Source organism: Macaca nemestrina, chromosome 11 (assembly GCF_043159975.1).
Source record: "Macaca nemestrina isolate mMacNem1 chromosome 11, mMacNem.hap1, whole genome shotgun sequence".
NCBI lineage: Eukaryota > Metazoa > Chordata > Mammalia > Primates > Cercopithecidae > Macaca > Macaca nemestrina.
This window is the reverse complement of record NC_092135.1, coordinates 38,282,917-38,298,191: the sequence shown is the minus strand read 5'-3', so window position 1 is coordinate 38,298,191 and position 15,275 is coordinate 38,282,917. Positions and strand designations below refer to the sequence as shown.

At 35.7% G+C, this 15,275-nt stretch overlaps 1 protein-coding gene across 4 annotated transcripts in view; it reads left to right on the top strand.

The window, feature by feature from the left end:
• The window catches only part of LOC105492606 (LDL receptor related protein 1B), a 1,932,714-nt gene that overhangs the window by 1,689,275 nt on the left and 228,164 nt on the right, over positions 1-15,275 (top strand). For all 4 annotated transcript variants that reach the window (XR_011609732.1, XM_011759820.3, XM_011759819.3 and 1 more), the window contains exons 61-62: positions 14,026-14,214; positions 15,059-15,207. Coding sequence is in view for 3 of the 4 variants with exons in the window: in XM_011759820.3 (XP_011758122.2) it covers positions 14,026-14,214; positions 15,059-15,207 (338 nt within the window). In the remaining variant the exon portion in view is untranslated. The remainder of the gene's footprint in view (positions 1-14,025; positions 14,215-15,058; positions 15,208-15,275) is intronic.

Here is a 15,275-nt window from a genome sequence, read left to right as displayed (position 1 = left end):
CATACATATGCGACTGATTCCTTACAACTCCCCAACTGAAACCCTCCTAGGAGAATTTTAGGCTTTGATTTTAGATAAGAAAGTAATATGCCTTTGCTGGAGTACTGATCTTTTTTTTTTTTTTTTTTTTTTTTTTTTTTTTTTTTTTGAGACAGAGTCTCGCTCTGTCGCCCAGGCTGGAGTGCAGTGGCCGGATCTCAGCTCATTGCAAGCTCCGCCTCCCGGGTTTACGCCATTCTCCTGCCTCAGCCTCCCGAGTAGCTGGGACTGCAGGCGCCCGCCACCTCGCCCGGCTAGTTTTTTGTATTTTTTAGTAGAGACGGGGTTTCACGGGGTTAGCCAGGATGGTCTCGATCTCCTGACCTCGTGATCCGCCCGTCTCGGCCTCCCAAAGTGCTGGGATTACAGGCTTGAGCCACCGCGCCCGGCCTGGAGTACTGATCTTTAAGCGAAAGATCTCCTCAAACTGGAGAAATAAAACCTTTAAGATCTTAAAAGAAGTCTGGGAACCTCAAGGAGCTGGGGGTCAGGTTGGGATGGGATCTACTGCTAACTAGCTTATTCACCCTGAACAGTGTAGTTAAATTCCCTGGGCCTCAGTTGCCTCATTTGTAGAAATAAAGGTGTTGAAAAATATTACATGAAAGGAAAGTCCAGAACTAAAATTTTAAGCCTCCAGTTACATGGATCAATCAACACTTCTAGCATCTTTGCCAAATCTCCACTTTTGAATCTCAAATGAGTCTCCTTTAATTTAAACCTAAGAGAGGGAGGTTGGAAATCTGTAATAATTAAATGCTTTCTCATTCAACCTTGATGAAAATATCAAACTACCAAAACAATCCCCTGTCCTGAGTGTTATCATAAAGGTTATTAACATATTTTAAAGTTGAACACTTGTAAACTAATCAAAGTAATGATGAGGGAGAAAACCTATACTCTTGAGTGTTACCTTGTACTGTATGTTTTACACATACTATTTAGTTTGTCTTTCAACAGACATTTTCTTAGCCTGCTAATGGGATTCCAAGAACAGGGGTCATCCTCTTATGAACCAATTATTTTATTAGAAGCCTACTGATTTCAAGGGACTGTGCTTGATGCAATATGTGCTCTTGTAATTATTCTACTAATCTATATATGTAATAAGTGCTATTAAAGCCATTTGCCAGCAAGGGAATATGTTCAAAGAGATTAAGTAACCTGTCCAAAGTCATAGCGCTAGTAATCAGGAGAATCAAAATTTGAACTGAGATCTACCTAATTCCAGGGCCTGATATCTTTCCAGTTCTCACACAGCACCCTTGTTTTTGAACAGACAATTGAAGATTGAAACCTGCTTGTTAAAGCCTCTAATATTAATAGTTATAAGTGTACACTTACACAAATAAAGTTGTATCCACACCTGAAATCTTTTGGATTGATTTAAATATTGGACAGGTAAATTGCATAATATATGAGGAAAAAACACACAAAAACAAAACCACTAGAATATAATTACTATAAAATGAAGCATGTATCTCAGTAAATCCAAATATTTTTTGTGTCTTTTTCAAAATGAAAAGAGCAATGATGTTGCTTTAAAATGTTTATACTGTGTCTTAGTCTGTCTGGGATGCTTTAGCAGAATACTATTGGATGGATAATTTATTGCTTACATTTCTGTAATCCATGATCAATCAAGGTGCCAGTAGAATCAGTGTCTAGTAAAGAGCTCGCTGTCTGTTTCATAGATGGTGCCTTGTTGCTGTGTCCTCTCATGGTAGAAGGGACTAGTGAGCTCTTTCGAGTTTCTTTTATAAGGGCACCATTCCCATTTACAAGGATAGAGTCCTCATGGCTTAATCACTTCCCAAAGGCCCACCTCTTAGTACTATCACATTGGGTATTAGGTTCCAATATATGAATTTGGAGGGATGTCAACATTCAGACCATAGCATTCTATCCTTGGACCCCCCAAATTCATGTCCTTCTTATGTGAAAAATACACTTATTTGATCTCAATAGCCCCCAAATTCTTAACTTGTTCCAGCACTAACTCAGAAGTCTATAGTCTCATCTATATCTTATCTAAATCAGATATGAGTGAAACTTAAGACATAATTTATCGTTCTCCTGCTGTGAATCTGTAAAATCAAACATGTTATCTGCTTCCAAAATACAATAGTGTGCTGGGCATAGGATAAACACTTCCATTCCAAAAGGAAGAAATAAGAAAGAAGAAAGAGGCAATAGATCCTGACCAAACACCAAAACCAAAATGGAAAAAAATAAATCTCAAGGCTCCAGTATAATCTTTTCTTAAGAGCATATCTGGTGAGAGCTCAGAAGAAGAGGAAAGCTATAGAGAAAGGTTTAATATTCTTGAATAAAATCCTCTAAATTTTGCCTTCTGGATACACAGGTGTGGCTGTTGGACCCCAAAAGTTCCAGGGGGGCCTGCCTCCATAATTTTGCTGGGTGTAGCCCATTTTCCACCTCTCACGGGTTGGAATCTCATGCCTGTGGCTCTACCAGGCTGAAGTTGGAAGCTGGTGGCTCTAGCAGTCTGGGGTTTCTGGGTGACTCCACCCCCATAGCTCTGCTTGGCCTTGGCCTTGCCCTATAAGGGACACCGCAGTGGCCCAACTCCATGGTCCCATTATTCATTGCCCCAATAACAGGAGTTCTTACTGTGGCCCCAACCCTGTGGCAGTTGTCTACCCCAACCCCACGGCTGTCTGTGGCATTGTTTTTGAAATTTAGATCAAGGCAGCCAGACCCTTGCTTCATGTTCACTCTGTGCCGTAGTGGAAATTCCAGTATGTGAACATCACTAAGACTTACTATATTTGACTTCCAAAAGGACAGCCTGAGTTGCATCCGGGCCTGCTTGCACCACAGCTAGGCTGGCTAAAGAGCACCACACTGAAAGATGGGGAGAAGAGCCTTGAAATTGTTCTGCTCCGGCGCCTCTGGCATTCTGGGCCTGTAATGGATGGGGTAGCCTTGAAGACCTCCAAAATGCTTCTGAGGTCATTCTTACATTTTCTTGATAAACAGCACCTGGCTTCCACTATACTAATCTCTTTATCAAATGACCCCTTGGCCACACCCTTGATATTCTCTCTATCACATGCTTGTTCATTCTTTACAAGATGGCCAGGATGAGGATTTTCCAAATCTTTTTCTGCTTTCATTTTAGTTGTATATTCCATTCGTAATTCCTTTCTCTCTTCTTGCATTTAACTATAAGCAGTGCAACAAAGCCTAGTACCTCCTTTAACACTTAGAGGTTTCTTCTGGAAGATATCCTATTTTATTGCTGTTAAGCTCTGCTTTCTACAAAACAATAGGATGCAAACACAGTTCAACCAATTTCTGTGTCATTTTCTTTTTTTCTTTTCTTTTCTTTTTTTTTTTTTTTTTTAACAAACACACAAAACATGTTCCTCATTCCCATTTGAGGCTTCATCAGTATGGACTTTATGATCTGTATTGCTACCAACATTCTGATCACAATCACGCAGATAATCTCTAAGAACATTACGGTTTCCTCTATAGCTTTCCTCTTGTCAACTCTCACCACATTTGCTCTTAAGGTCCTTCTATGGCAATGTACCTCAAAACTCTTCCAGCCACTACCCATTACCCAGTTCCAAAGCTACTTCACATTTACAGTACGTGATGTAATGACAACCTCATTTCTCAGTATGTATTTCTCTTACTTTGTTCAGGCTGCTACAACAAAATACATTAGACTAGGTAATTTAGACACAGCAGAAATGTATTACTCCAGTTCTGGAGGCAGGGAAGTTCAAGACTAAGGTACCAGCAGAGTTGGTGTCAGGTGAGTGCTGGGTCTGCTTCACAGATGCTTTCTTGCTGTATCCTCACATGGCAGTTCCCTGGGGCCATTTATATAAGGTCACTAGTTTCACTCATGAGGGTAGAACCCTCATGACAATCACTTCTCAAAGCCTCCACCTCTACCTTTTAAGACTTTTTTTTCTTTTCTTTTCTTTTTTCTTTTTTTTTTTTTTTTTGTTTGTTTTTGAGGTGAAGTCTCCCTCTGTCTCCCAGGCAGGGAGTGCAGTGGTTTGATCTCGACTCACTGCAACCTCTGCCTCCTGGGTTCAAGCAATTCTCCTGGCTCAGCCTCCCAAGTAGCTGGGATTATAGGCTCCTGCCACCACGCCCAGAAAATTTTGTTTTTGTTTTAATTTTTACTAGAGATGGGGTTTCACCATGTCGGCCATGCTGGTTTTGAACTCCTGACCTCAAGTGCTCCACCCGCATTGACTTCCCAAAGTGCTGGGATTACAGGCATGAGCCACTGCACCAGGCCTAATATTGTTATATAAGATATTAGGTGTCAACATATGAATTTTGGGGAGACACCAACATTAAGGCCATAGCACCATGATTTAGTGGGATATTTGCATATTAGAGTTTGCTATGTTAAAGTAACTACTATATTCCCTACCTACAGCCTTCTCTGAACGGGTTGTGTATTAACATAAGATAAAAATATCTCCTGAGAAAAATTTTAGAAATAACATTGTATATATACCTTAGCATAGATATTTCATTTTCCATTTAATGAAAAGAAAGTTAAATATTAGAAAATTATATTTTGACTGGAATTTATTTTTGACCACTTGTATCAAAGTAAATAAATTCAGATTTACTTCTTTTCAATTTTGGTTGCTTGTGCCATTGAACTTCAGATATCTTAGGCAGAGAGGTACTATTTTGGAAAAGAAAAGGCTGAAAATACTGTGTGAATAGTAATAACAAAAGGGTGAACTAAGAAAAAGTTATGTTTGACCTTGAGTTTTTAAGTTTATATGTTCCAATAAATTGGTTTTTTCAGGATACTCTTCTGTGTATCAAAAAATGATTTAACCTTGTGTTAAGTCAGTTGGTTATGTACATATTTTATCCAGCATACTAGAAAAAATTATACTCTAACTGTTAATTTTCTCTGAAGAGTAATAGTTGGGTATGATTCTGAACTATAGTTACCACTGAACTCTTTTATATTTCGTGAGCAAAATTGTTTAGAATTTCTAGCAATTATGTTCACTACAGCTCGTCATTTAAAGGATAACTGTTTCTGTACTTCTAGACCTGCAGAGCCTCATATTAAAGTGTCAGTATTGTAGTCTAACTCTATTGTTTGTTTATTGCTCTGGGATTCCAGTTTGTGTTGTAAGGGGGCAGTTCTGTGTTTGGATTTAAAAATCTAAATCATAACCCATGCAGTGTTAGTCTAATTAATGTTGGAAAAAGGAATCTAGATCTCAGCATGTTACTGATGAAATGGTGTAAAATATGTTTTAAGAGTTTGTTCTGAAGACAAAAATAAAAACACTGAAAGAGACAAATAGAATATTTTGTGTTCACATATTCTGAAACCCAATAGCTCTTGCATTTGGATTTTTAGAAAATTTAAATGTCCACTGTAGCCCACCGGGAAAAAAAAAAAAAAAAAAAAAAAAAGAAGAAGAGGAAGTTGAAAGAATACTTCCCACCAACCACCTCCACTATTTTATAATATTCTAGAGTGTTTCTTTCTTGGTAAGATATTGCATTTTAGTACTTTTGAAAAAAAATTCTATCATTCACAGTCCATTACAAACAGTAGACTATTTTATGCCCACAGTGTTGATGTACTGCTGTTTACAATACAATAAAAGTTAATGGAAGGGAGCAAAATACAATTCAGTTACTATAGAAATGTTTCTAAACCAGTAAAATAAATTGAAATTAACTGCCATTTCTAAAATGTCTTAGAATTTCAGTGTCAATCATGCCTTTCAGTTTTGTTCTTTGAATACATTAAATTTGCATATATGTTTAGGGAAATATTTTTTTTTTTTTTTTTTTTTTTTTTTTTGCAAATGTCATGTGTTCCACATGCTTGTAAACATAGGGACATTTTAAGTATTACCCTCATTTGAGTTTTCAATAATTTTCAACAACTTCATCTATTCCAAATACAAGGTGGTGGAGTATGCGAAAAGAAGAAGTAGATTAGGGATCAGTAGGTTTACTTCAGGTTACTTCCTAATTTAGGCATGTTGTTTTGGCAGACTATTGTGCGTTGTTCTTACTCATAGAATAGGGGTTCTATGTATTCAGTGACTTTTCTAACATTTCTTAACAGGAATTTGGCTAAGGTTGAATCTAGGACAGAGAAGCGCTGTTCTACCAATTCTCTCACTTACTCTTCCCTTTTGCTGGGACTACCTGGAACACTGATATAGTTGGGATATTTGTTCCTGCACAAATCTCTTGTTGAATCATAACTGCCAGTGCTAGAGTTGGGGCCTGGTGGGAGGTGGTGAGTCATGGGGGCAGATCCCTTATGGCTTGTGCTGTCTTCATGATAGTGGTCATTTAAAGGTGTGTGGCACCTCCCCACCTGCTTCTTGCTCCTGTTTTGCCTTGTGATGTGTCTGGTCCCCCTTCTTCCTCTGTCATGATTATAAGCTTCTTGATGCCTCCCTAGAGGCCTAACAGATGATGTCAGCACCATGCTTCTTGTAAAGCCTGAAGAACCATGAGCCAATTAAGCCTCTTTTCTTTATAAATTACCCAGTCTCAGGTATTTATTTATAGAAATGCAAGAATGATCTAATGCAAACAAGCATTGAAAATGCTTGTGATATGTTACACTCTTTTACATTTTTATTTTAGAAATGTATTTATCATTGCAGGAATATGAGAAGACCAGATACTAAACTCATGTAAATAACTATACTTGATATCTGTCCCAGAGGCAAATGCTTTTCAAAGGCTTCTGTTTTTTGTTAAGACTCTCTAACAAAGAAATTCCTTATGTATATGTGTGTTGAATATAATAATTCTTATAGTAAGTACTTATAGTCCGGTTCAGACTATCACATTTCTGTGTACTGTGAAGGCTTTATCACCAGCAGAAGGGCCCAGAAAGTTTTGAAGCAAAAGGAATATGCTTTACCGAGTGCATGAAGCAATGTTGCTTTGTTTACTTGACAGGTTAGAGAGAATTGTCATCATCCTACTAATGTATTTTTAGTCAGTCTTGTTTTCAAGAGCATACAACAGTTTAGAGAGTTTGCTTTATAAAACTTCACATTCATTAACAGGAATACTCTTTAGATAGTAAATATTGAAATGGCTATATTTGACCTTCTATTATAAACAATTTAAAAATAGGTAAGAGACAGGAAGGGATTAAATGGTATTAAATCTAATACTCCTAATATATATGGAGAGTACATATTATTTGAAATGAGAATGTAGACAACATGAGGCAAGAAATACTAGAAAATAATGGGCCATGGATGCCTTCAGCTCTAACAATGGCTTAAATCTGAAAAAGATTTCGAAATACAGTATGAATTTCTTTTTTTATTTTGTTTTATTTTATTTATTTATTTGCTTATTTTTGAGACAATGTCTCACTCTGTTGCTCAGGCTGAAGTGCAGTGGCACGATCTTGCCTCACTGCAACCTCTGCCTCCTGGTCTCAAGCTATTCTGCCCCAGCCTCCCGAGTAACTGAGACTACAGGCATGCACCACCATGCCTGACTAATTTTTATATTTTTAGTAGAGATGATATTTCACCATATTGGCCAGACTGGTCTCGAACTGCTGACCTAAGGTGATCCACCCTTCTTGGCCTCCTAAAATGCTGGGATTACAGGTGTGATCCGCCACTCTTAGCCACAGTATTAATTTCTATGCTTTGACATTATGTATTACACTTTTTTAAGTGTCCCAGTATAAACTACTACACTAAGGAGGGATACAAGTTTATTTTGGACATTTGATCAATATCACTATTCAAAAGTTATCATATAATCTACTTTCAGGCACTATCAGCTCTGATTTTCCTGCACTATGACATATACTAAAAGGAAAAACTACTTTCCATCCCAGCAAGGTCTCAGTGAAGGACTATGATATTTAATATCAGAAAAATAAACTTTCAATATTCTATCATAACAGTTGGAAATGTTGGCCATCCTTCATGTTCCTGTCGTTTCTTAATGCTTTTATTTTTTTTTTTTGAAAAATTGCTTTTGAACCTTGTTGCCTAAATTTTATTTGTGATACTGTTTGTTACTATCAAGTAGGATGGCATTAAAGAGTAAACAGGCAAAATGTTCACAGAGGCAAAAATTAAACAAAACACTTAAGAGCTGCTCGTTGTAAGTTTTAGGAAATATTTTTTTTAAAATGGTTTGCACAGTAACACCAAAGGAGGCATACATAATTATTAGCAAAGAACAAATGTCCTTGGCCATAAGGTTATATAAAGCATGAACTTTTTTTCCCAGATGCTTTTAACTAAAGCTCTGGCTCAATGATGCTTCTCTGGAGATTAGTCTACCTTGGCCATCTTCCCACCCACCCACTCTTTGTCACTCTTCATCAGCTAGAAACCATTATCCACCCACCCTCCCACTGACTGCTGTCATGAATCTTCCACTTTCTTTGTCGCGTTAAATCACTTTCTGCCGCCGTCTAATTTTATCACCTCTTTACCAGACTATAGTTTTTCATAGCCTCTGTTTAACCTCACCCCATTTTTTCAGTGCTAATTGTTTTTCTTTATCATCACTTTCTTTTTGTTTTTCACACTATGTTACTTTAAGTCACACTCTATCTTCTCTACATATCTCGTTGTGCTCTTATTCTTCTAGAAAAATATCAGGGCAAATTATTAGTGTCAGGGTCTCTCAAAAGAGAGGATCAAATGAGCATACTTGGTTCTCTCTTCTGAAGACAGATAGTGTTTTAGTTAAGCTAGATAGTTTGCACCATATTACCCAGGGAATGGGTGTCATGGATGGTTTTGATTTGGGAAGATATATGTTAGATGAAAAGATATGAGAAATATCTATTAGTGGGAGTTCTAGTTATCCTGGCTTTGCCTCTTTGCCCTCTTCCTGTGCTGGAAAGCTGACTTATGTGGACTACCTCACCCAGGTTCTTTTACCTTCCCACATCAAGTTGAATTTCCTCCATGAATTGCATTGCAAGGACATTAGATAGTGGACAGAAAAAGAAGTCAGAATATTTATCCATCTCCCTTCCATCTATGCTCAACTGTAATGATTTAGCAGTGCCTGAGTCTATCTACTAAAGGCCACTGCTCTTGTTGGATGGCTTTATTCACCTCAGCTGCATTTTTCACTAGCTTCTGGTAACAGACCTAGTAAAAAGCAATGCATTATTTGTACCTTTGCATGCCCATCTCTATAAATAATTCTTTATTAAACCCTCTTCAATTATGACTTAAAGATATGTTTTCTATTTTCTGCAGCAATTCTGACTAATATAAAAGAGATTGGAGGGGATTAAAAATAAGGTGACAAGTTAGAATAATTTTGCAGTATTACTGGTGTGATGGGATATGAGCCTTTATTTGGGATAATGGCACCAAGAATTATTTTAAAAAATGGGAGTGTCTTAAATATATTAAAAAGAAAAAGATAGTAGGATTTAATGTTTGATTTGATATGTTTGTAAACTTTAAAATTTTAGGGGATTACTTTTCCAAACATAGCCATAGAGTGAGGGATAAGTTAACCTTAATGGATCACTGATTGTTCAGGTATTTCCTTCAAATCAATATATAAATACTTTATAACTCAAGTAAATCAATTCTCAGCTCCTGTTACTCTAATCTTGATTCCTTCATAAAAGTAATAACATAATTTGGTGATTGCATTCTATATCTTATTTTTTACTTTTGAAATATGAATAAAGACTTTACAACTTTTATTTTATTTTATTAATTTATTATTATTATTTTTAGACGGAGTCTTGCTCTGTCTCCCAGGCTGGAGTGCAATAGCATGATCATAGCTCACTGCAGCTTCCGCCTCCCAGGTTCAAGGGATTCTCCTGCCTCAGTCTCCCGAGTAGTTGGGATTACGTGCACCCACCACCATGCCCAGCTATTTTGGTATTTTTAGTAGGGATGGGGATTCACCATGTTGATCAGGCTGATTTCAAACTCCTGACCTTATGTGATCTGCTTGCCTCGGCCTCCCAAAATGCTGGGATTACAGATGTCAGCCACCACGCCTGGCCTATAGTCATTTTTAAATAATAAATTTCAGTGATTGCTGGGCATAAAGTAATATTTTAAGGTAGCATTTAGATTTTTAAAGTAAATCTGGGGAGATAAAGAATGGAAAATAAGATAGTATTACTAGTGAAATGTCTATTGACATACTCAGTGCAGGAAACCATGTCAAAGCTATCAATATCCTAATGCTGTATCCTCCCATAACACTAACTATGAGATTTTAACTCAAGAAAAGCTGAGAACTGTGTAACTGTGGCATTAGTTTCTTAAGTATTTAAACTAGATTAGTCAGAAATACAAATTTAGAATGATATTACCCAGGAATATACTTGTTTAGCATTATAAATGCTATCTAAAAAAATGAATAATCAAGAGTATTGTAATAGAGTATATCGAGCTGTGAGGCAACAGTTAAGCCAAAACCATGTTCTGAATAGCCACCTTTTCTTTTTTTCTTTCTTTCTTTCTTTCTTTCTTTCTTTCTTTCTTTCTTTCTTTCTTTCTTTCTTTCTTTCTTTCTTTCTTTCTTTCTTCTTTCTTTCTTTTTTTTTTTTTTTTTCTTTTTTGAGTCAGACTCTTGCTGTGTCACGCAGGCTGGAGTGCAGTGGTGCGATCTTGGCTCACTGCAGCCTCCACCTCCCGGGTTCAAGCAATGACCACCTTTTCTATTTGTCGTAATTACACTGAGCTTTAGCAGGATAACATCCAACTCAACTCAAAGGGAAAAACTCCCAAAAGGAGTATTTATTTGATTTATTTATTTTTGCCAAATATCAACCCTTTTCTTCTGAATGATGTAGTCTATGAAATAAAAATTAGGAACCTAGTGCTTGAGTGGAATTCTGGAAAAAGTACAATATGTAATGCTGTTACACCGAATAGAGACTTAACTATAGTAAGCAGCTATAAAATAGGCTTTAGATATATAGTCAGTACCTGTGAAACTACAGCCCACATAGCAGCTCTGTTTATTCTTTTTTCTGTGTCTACTGAATATCTGTAAATGAAAGATTTATTAAATGTACTTTTCATGTTTCTCTGTTAATTAAGCAAATGCAGTTTTATATAGACAACTGGTCATATAACTTTTCTCTTAAAAATGATAGTCATCATCATTTTTAGGCAACATTGACTACTTTTCCCCAAACTTAACCACATCTCAGCATTAGTTAAGGGTTTGTTTGTTAAACGTTTTTTCTCATATTTTCACATCTCATGTTTATTTTTATTAGCTCCATGTACTTCCTGTCTTAGTCTGGTTTTTGTTGCTATGACGAAATACTACAGACTTGGTAATTTACAAAGAAAATAAGTTTAGCTGGCTCATGGTTCTGGAGGTTGGAAAATTCAAGAGCATGGCACTGGCATCTGGTGTCATCCCATGGTGGAAGGGTATCACACGGCCAGAGAGCACACTCCGGAGAGAGCTAAGATTCAAATACCAGTACTTTTAATTACTAGTTTTTTTCTACCCCTCTTTTGCCAAGTTACTTAAATTTTCCACATCTTAGTTTCCTTATCTACAAAATGAACTTTACTTGTATTTGTCCATTCTTACACTGCCCTAAAGAACTATCTGAGACTGGGTAATGTATAAAGAAAAAATGTTTAATTGACCCACAGTTCCATAGGGCGTCCAGGAGACATGGCTGGGGAAGCCTGAGAAAACTTACTGGCAGAAGGGCAAAAAGGAAGCAAACATATCTTCACATGGCAGCAGGAGAGAGGGAGTACAGGGGGGAAGTGCTACACACTTTAAAACAACCAGATCTCGTGAGAACTCGCTCACTAGCAGGAGAATAGCAAGGGAGAAATCCACTCCCATGATCCAATCCCCTCCCACCAGATCCCTCCTTCAACACTGGAGTTTACAATTCAACATGAAATTTGGGTGGAGACATGGAGACAAACCATATCACTGCTACTGCGCAATAGAGTTTTTAAGAATATAATATAAAATAAAATATATAAATTGCCTCTCCCACTGGCCTAGTTCTAGTGCACCCAAGTGCTTAATAAATATCACCTGTAGTTACTGCTGATAATTTAAAAAACTGTTACTTTTGATGTGCTAATTGGCAGATTCTTACAATAACTTTATTTTTCTTTCATAAGTAAATTAAATATCTTATGGATTGTGGTCCTTAAAAATGATGATTAACTTTTTGAGCCCATATTTAATGATTTAACTATCACCTTTGCATCTAATGAGATTCACATTAAATATTTTGAGGCTTTCAACATTTCCCATAAATTTTTATTTTGTTCTAAAAATCTTGAAATCTATATATAAGGTGAAAGGATCTTATAATAATCACCCATCACCAAGATTCAATTAATTACTAACATTTTGCCGCATTTATTTTATCTTTTTTGTATGAATTTATAAAGTCAAAGAAAAATGGTGGGATTAGTTTGTATAAATAGCTCACACGTAATTAATTATAGTAAAGTGTCCTTTTCATTCTATCTAATTTCACTTATTTATTTTAGTAATGATATCTGTGTCTACAAGAGCACATAGATAATTAAGTTGTGTGCACATCTAGATTTTTACATCAAAATTCAAAACATCTAAAGTGTACAAATCTGGATTTTTAAAATGTTTACATCCTTCATATGCATAGTATCTGTTCTGAGATGAATTTCTAACTAGATTTTATATTAGAAATAGTATTCAGTGACTTAATATATGACTTATGTTGAGGTTTCTAATTTTATTTCTTTTATTTCTATTGTCTCTTAGTTGTTGTGAGTTATCTGATAACATTTGGCCTATCAGAATACAAATAACAAATCAAAAAAATTAAAATATCTGTTTTAGTTGATAATACAAATTTACTCAGCTTTAAAAAATAAGGCTGTAAAGCTTCTTGTAAATACTAAATTGTATTTTAAATTTTGATAGTTTTTTAGTTACTACTGAATGAGGAATATGCCATAAATTAATTTTCAGTCATTAAAATCTAAGAAAAAAGTAAATATTACTGGAAATATCGTACCTTTTTTCATTAATGAACATGTCAGAATTTCTAAAAGTATATCTCAAAATTAATACAGAAAAATAGTATGTTTGTATAAGTTAGAGAATTTTCATCTTCTCCATTTATTATTTGTCAATCTTGAGAAAGTAGAAGCACAAAGAAAACTCTATCACTGTTTAAAATTATTTAAACCCAAACCACTGAACAGATCTACCATATCCACTGGATAGGACCCTGGACTCTCTCAAATGAATAATTCACATTTGTGATGCTCACTCTACTGTTTACATTTAAACATCAGAAAGAATAATTATAAAACAATTTTAATCTGCACCTAAACAGTTTTATGATCATTAAATTTGCATAATACATTATTATCTGCCACATTTATTTCCCTCTACCCCATCCCAGCTCACCTTGCAAGTAAAAGTGCTCATAAAATCTCAGTGGCTGAAAAGGTTTATAGTAGTTTCACAGCCACTTTATTTCCAGGTAGTAGACACATTTCTTCCAGGACCTATAATTTAATCATTTTGCATGTGAAAAAAGTAGGACAATGACATTTAGATTTAGGTATTTAAGTTAAGAACAACCAGAAGGAGATATATATGTATATATGTAAATATGTGTGTATGTATACACACACATACACACATATATATAAATTATGAATTTTAAAATGGTGGATGGTATTTGTTTCTGGTGAAGCAGGCTTTAATGGTGAAAGAATCACATTCATTTTTTTTTTCCAGTGATTGAACCAAGCCAAATCTGAGCAAAGCTAGCTCCTGTGCCCAATCCTGCATTCTCTTAACCGGTAATAAAGAACTTTGCTGGCCTGACAGGTTGTCACAGCAATTATTCACAGAAGTTCTGTAGCAGTTGTATCTGTCAGCCCATGTAGTATTGAATATTTTAACTGGCAGTCTTCCAAGACTGAACATTAATCTTACCATCTCCTATTACAGTCCCTAATCAAGATATTCCAGGGGTGATTGCACTAACATTGTTTGAAGACTACATCTACTGGACTGATGGGAAAACCAAGTCACTCAGCCGTGCCCATAAAACATCGGGAGCAGACAGACTCTCACTGATTAACTCATGGCATGCCATCACAGATATCCAGGTGTATCATTCTTATAGACAACCTGATGGTAATTATTCTTTCCATGATTTCCATAAATGCATTAACATCTTTCAGTAACATTCCATTTTTTATTCTTTCAAGGTTAAATGTAATTTTATTTTTGATGAAGTTTACTAGATTTAATTATTTAGCATCACTTTATGGAAGAATTCAATCAATATGAAGTACTGCTCTTAAGACATATGATAGAAGCTCAATAATAGGACAAAGAATTGTAGATTTGTTCAACTCATATAAAATGATAATAATGCACTTAGATAAGTGAAGACTGTATTCTTGAAATAATTTGTTTACAAAATAGAGGATCCTTAGTTTCTGCAATGCTGAGTAGGAAGAATTATGTTTAAGTAGCTCTCAGATTTTAAAACTGACAACTCTATCAAGTTTTCTTCAACATGTGTTCAATAGGAATTTCATCTGGCCTTGTGAAATAAAGGTTTGATTATTTTCCTTAAAAAACTTATTGGCCTATAAAGCAAAGCCATTACACTCCTAGGTGTAGATCATTGTTTCATTGTTTTATTTTATGTTTGTATTTCTGAACATATGTTGTCTTCATCCAAAATGCTTCTAGTCTTGTTTATTTTTCTCATGGACAGTTTTTTCCTACCAAAATTCTTGTTTTGTAGAAATGCACCCTTAAAATTATTGAATGGTCAAATTAATGTCAATGGACAATGAGTAGCATTTGTGACAAAGTAAAATTATATTTATAGTTTTGATGAGTTCTTGATTACAAAGATTTATTCCAATTCAAGTTATGAAGCTTAAATGTCCTATCTCTAATCCCATGTTATATTATTAGTTTTGATTATCCTGTTTTGTTGTTGTTGTTTCTTTCTTATCTGTAGTCTCCAAACATCTCTGCATGATAAATAATGGTGGTTGCAGTCATCTGTGCCTTTTGGCCCCTGGAAAAACCCACACTTGTGCATGTCCCACCAACTTCTATCTGGCAGCTGATAATAGGACTTGCTTATCCAACTGCACAGCCAGCCAGGTGAGTGGAGGTCTGCAAATCTTCTTATAGAGTGTATGGTGAAACATCAGTTCTTTTGTTTAGCATAA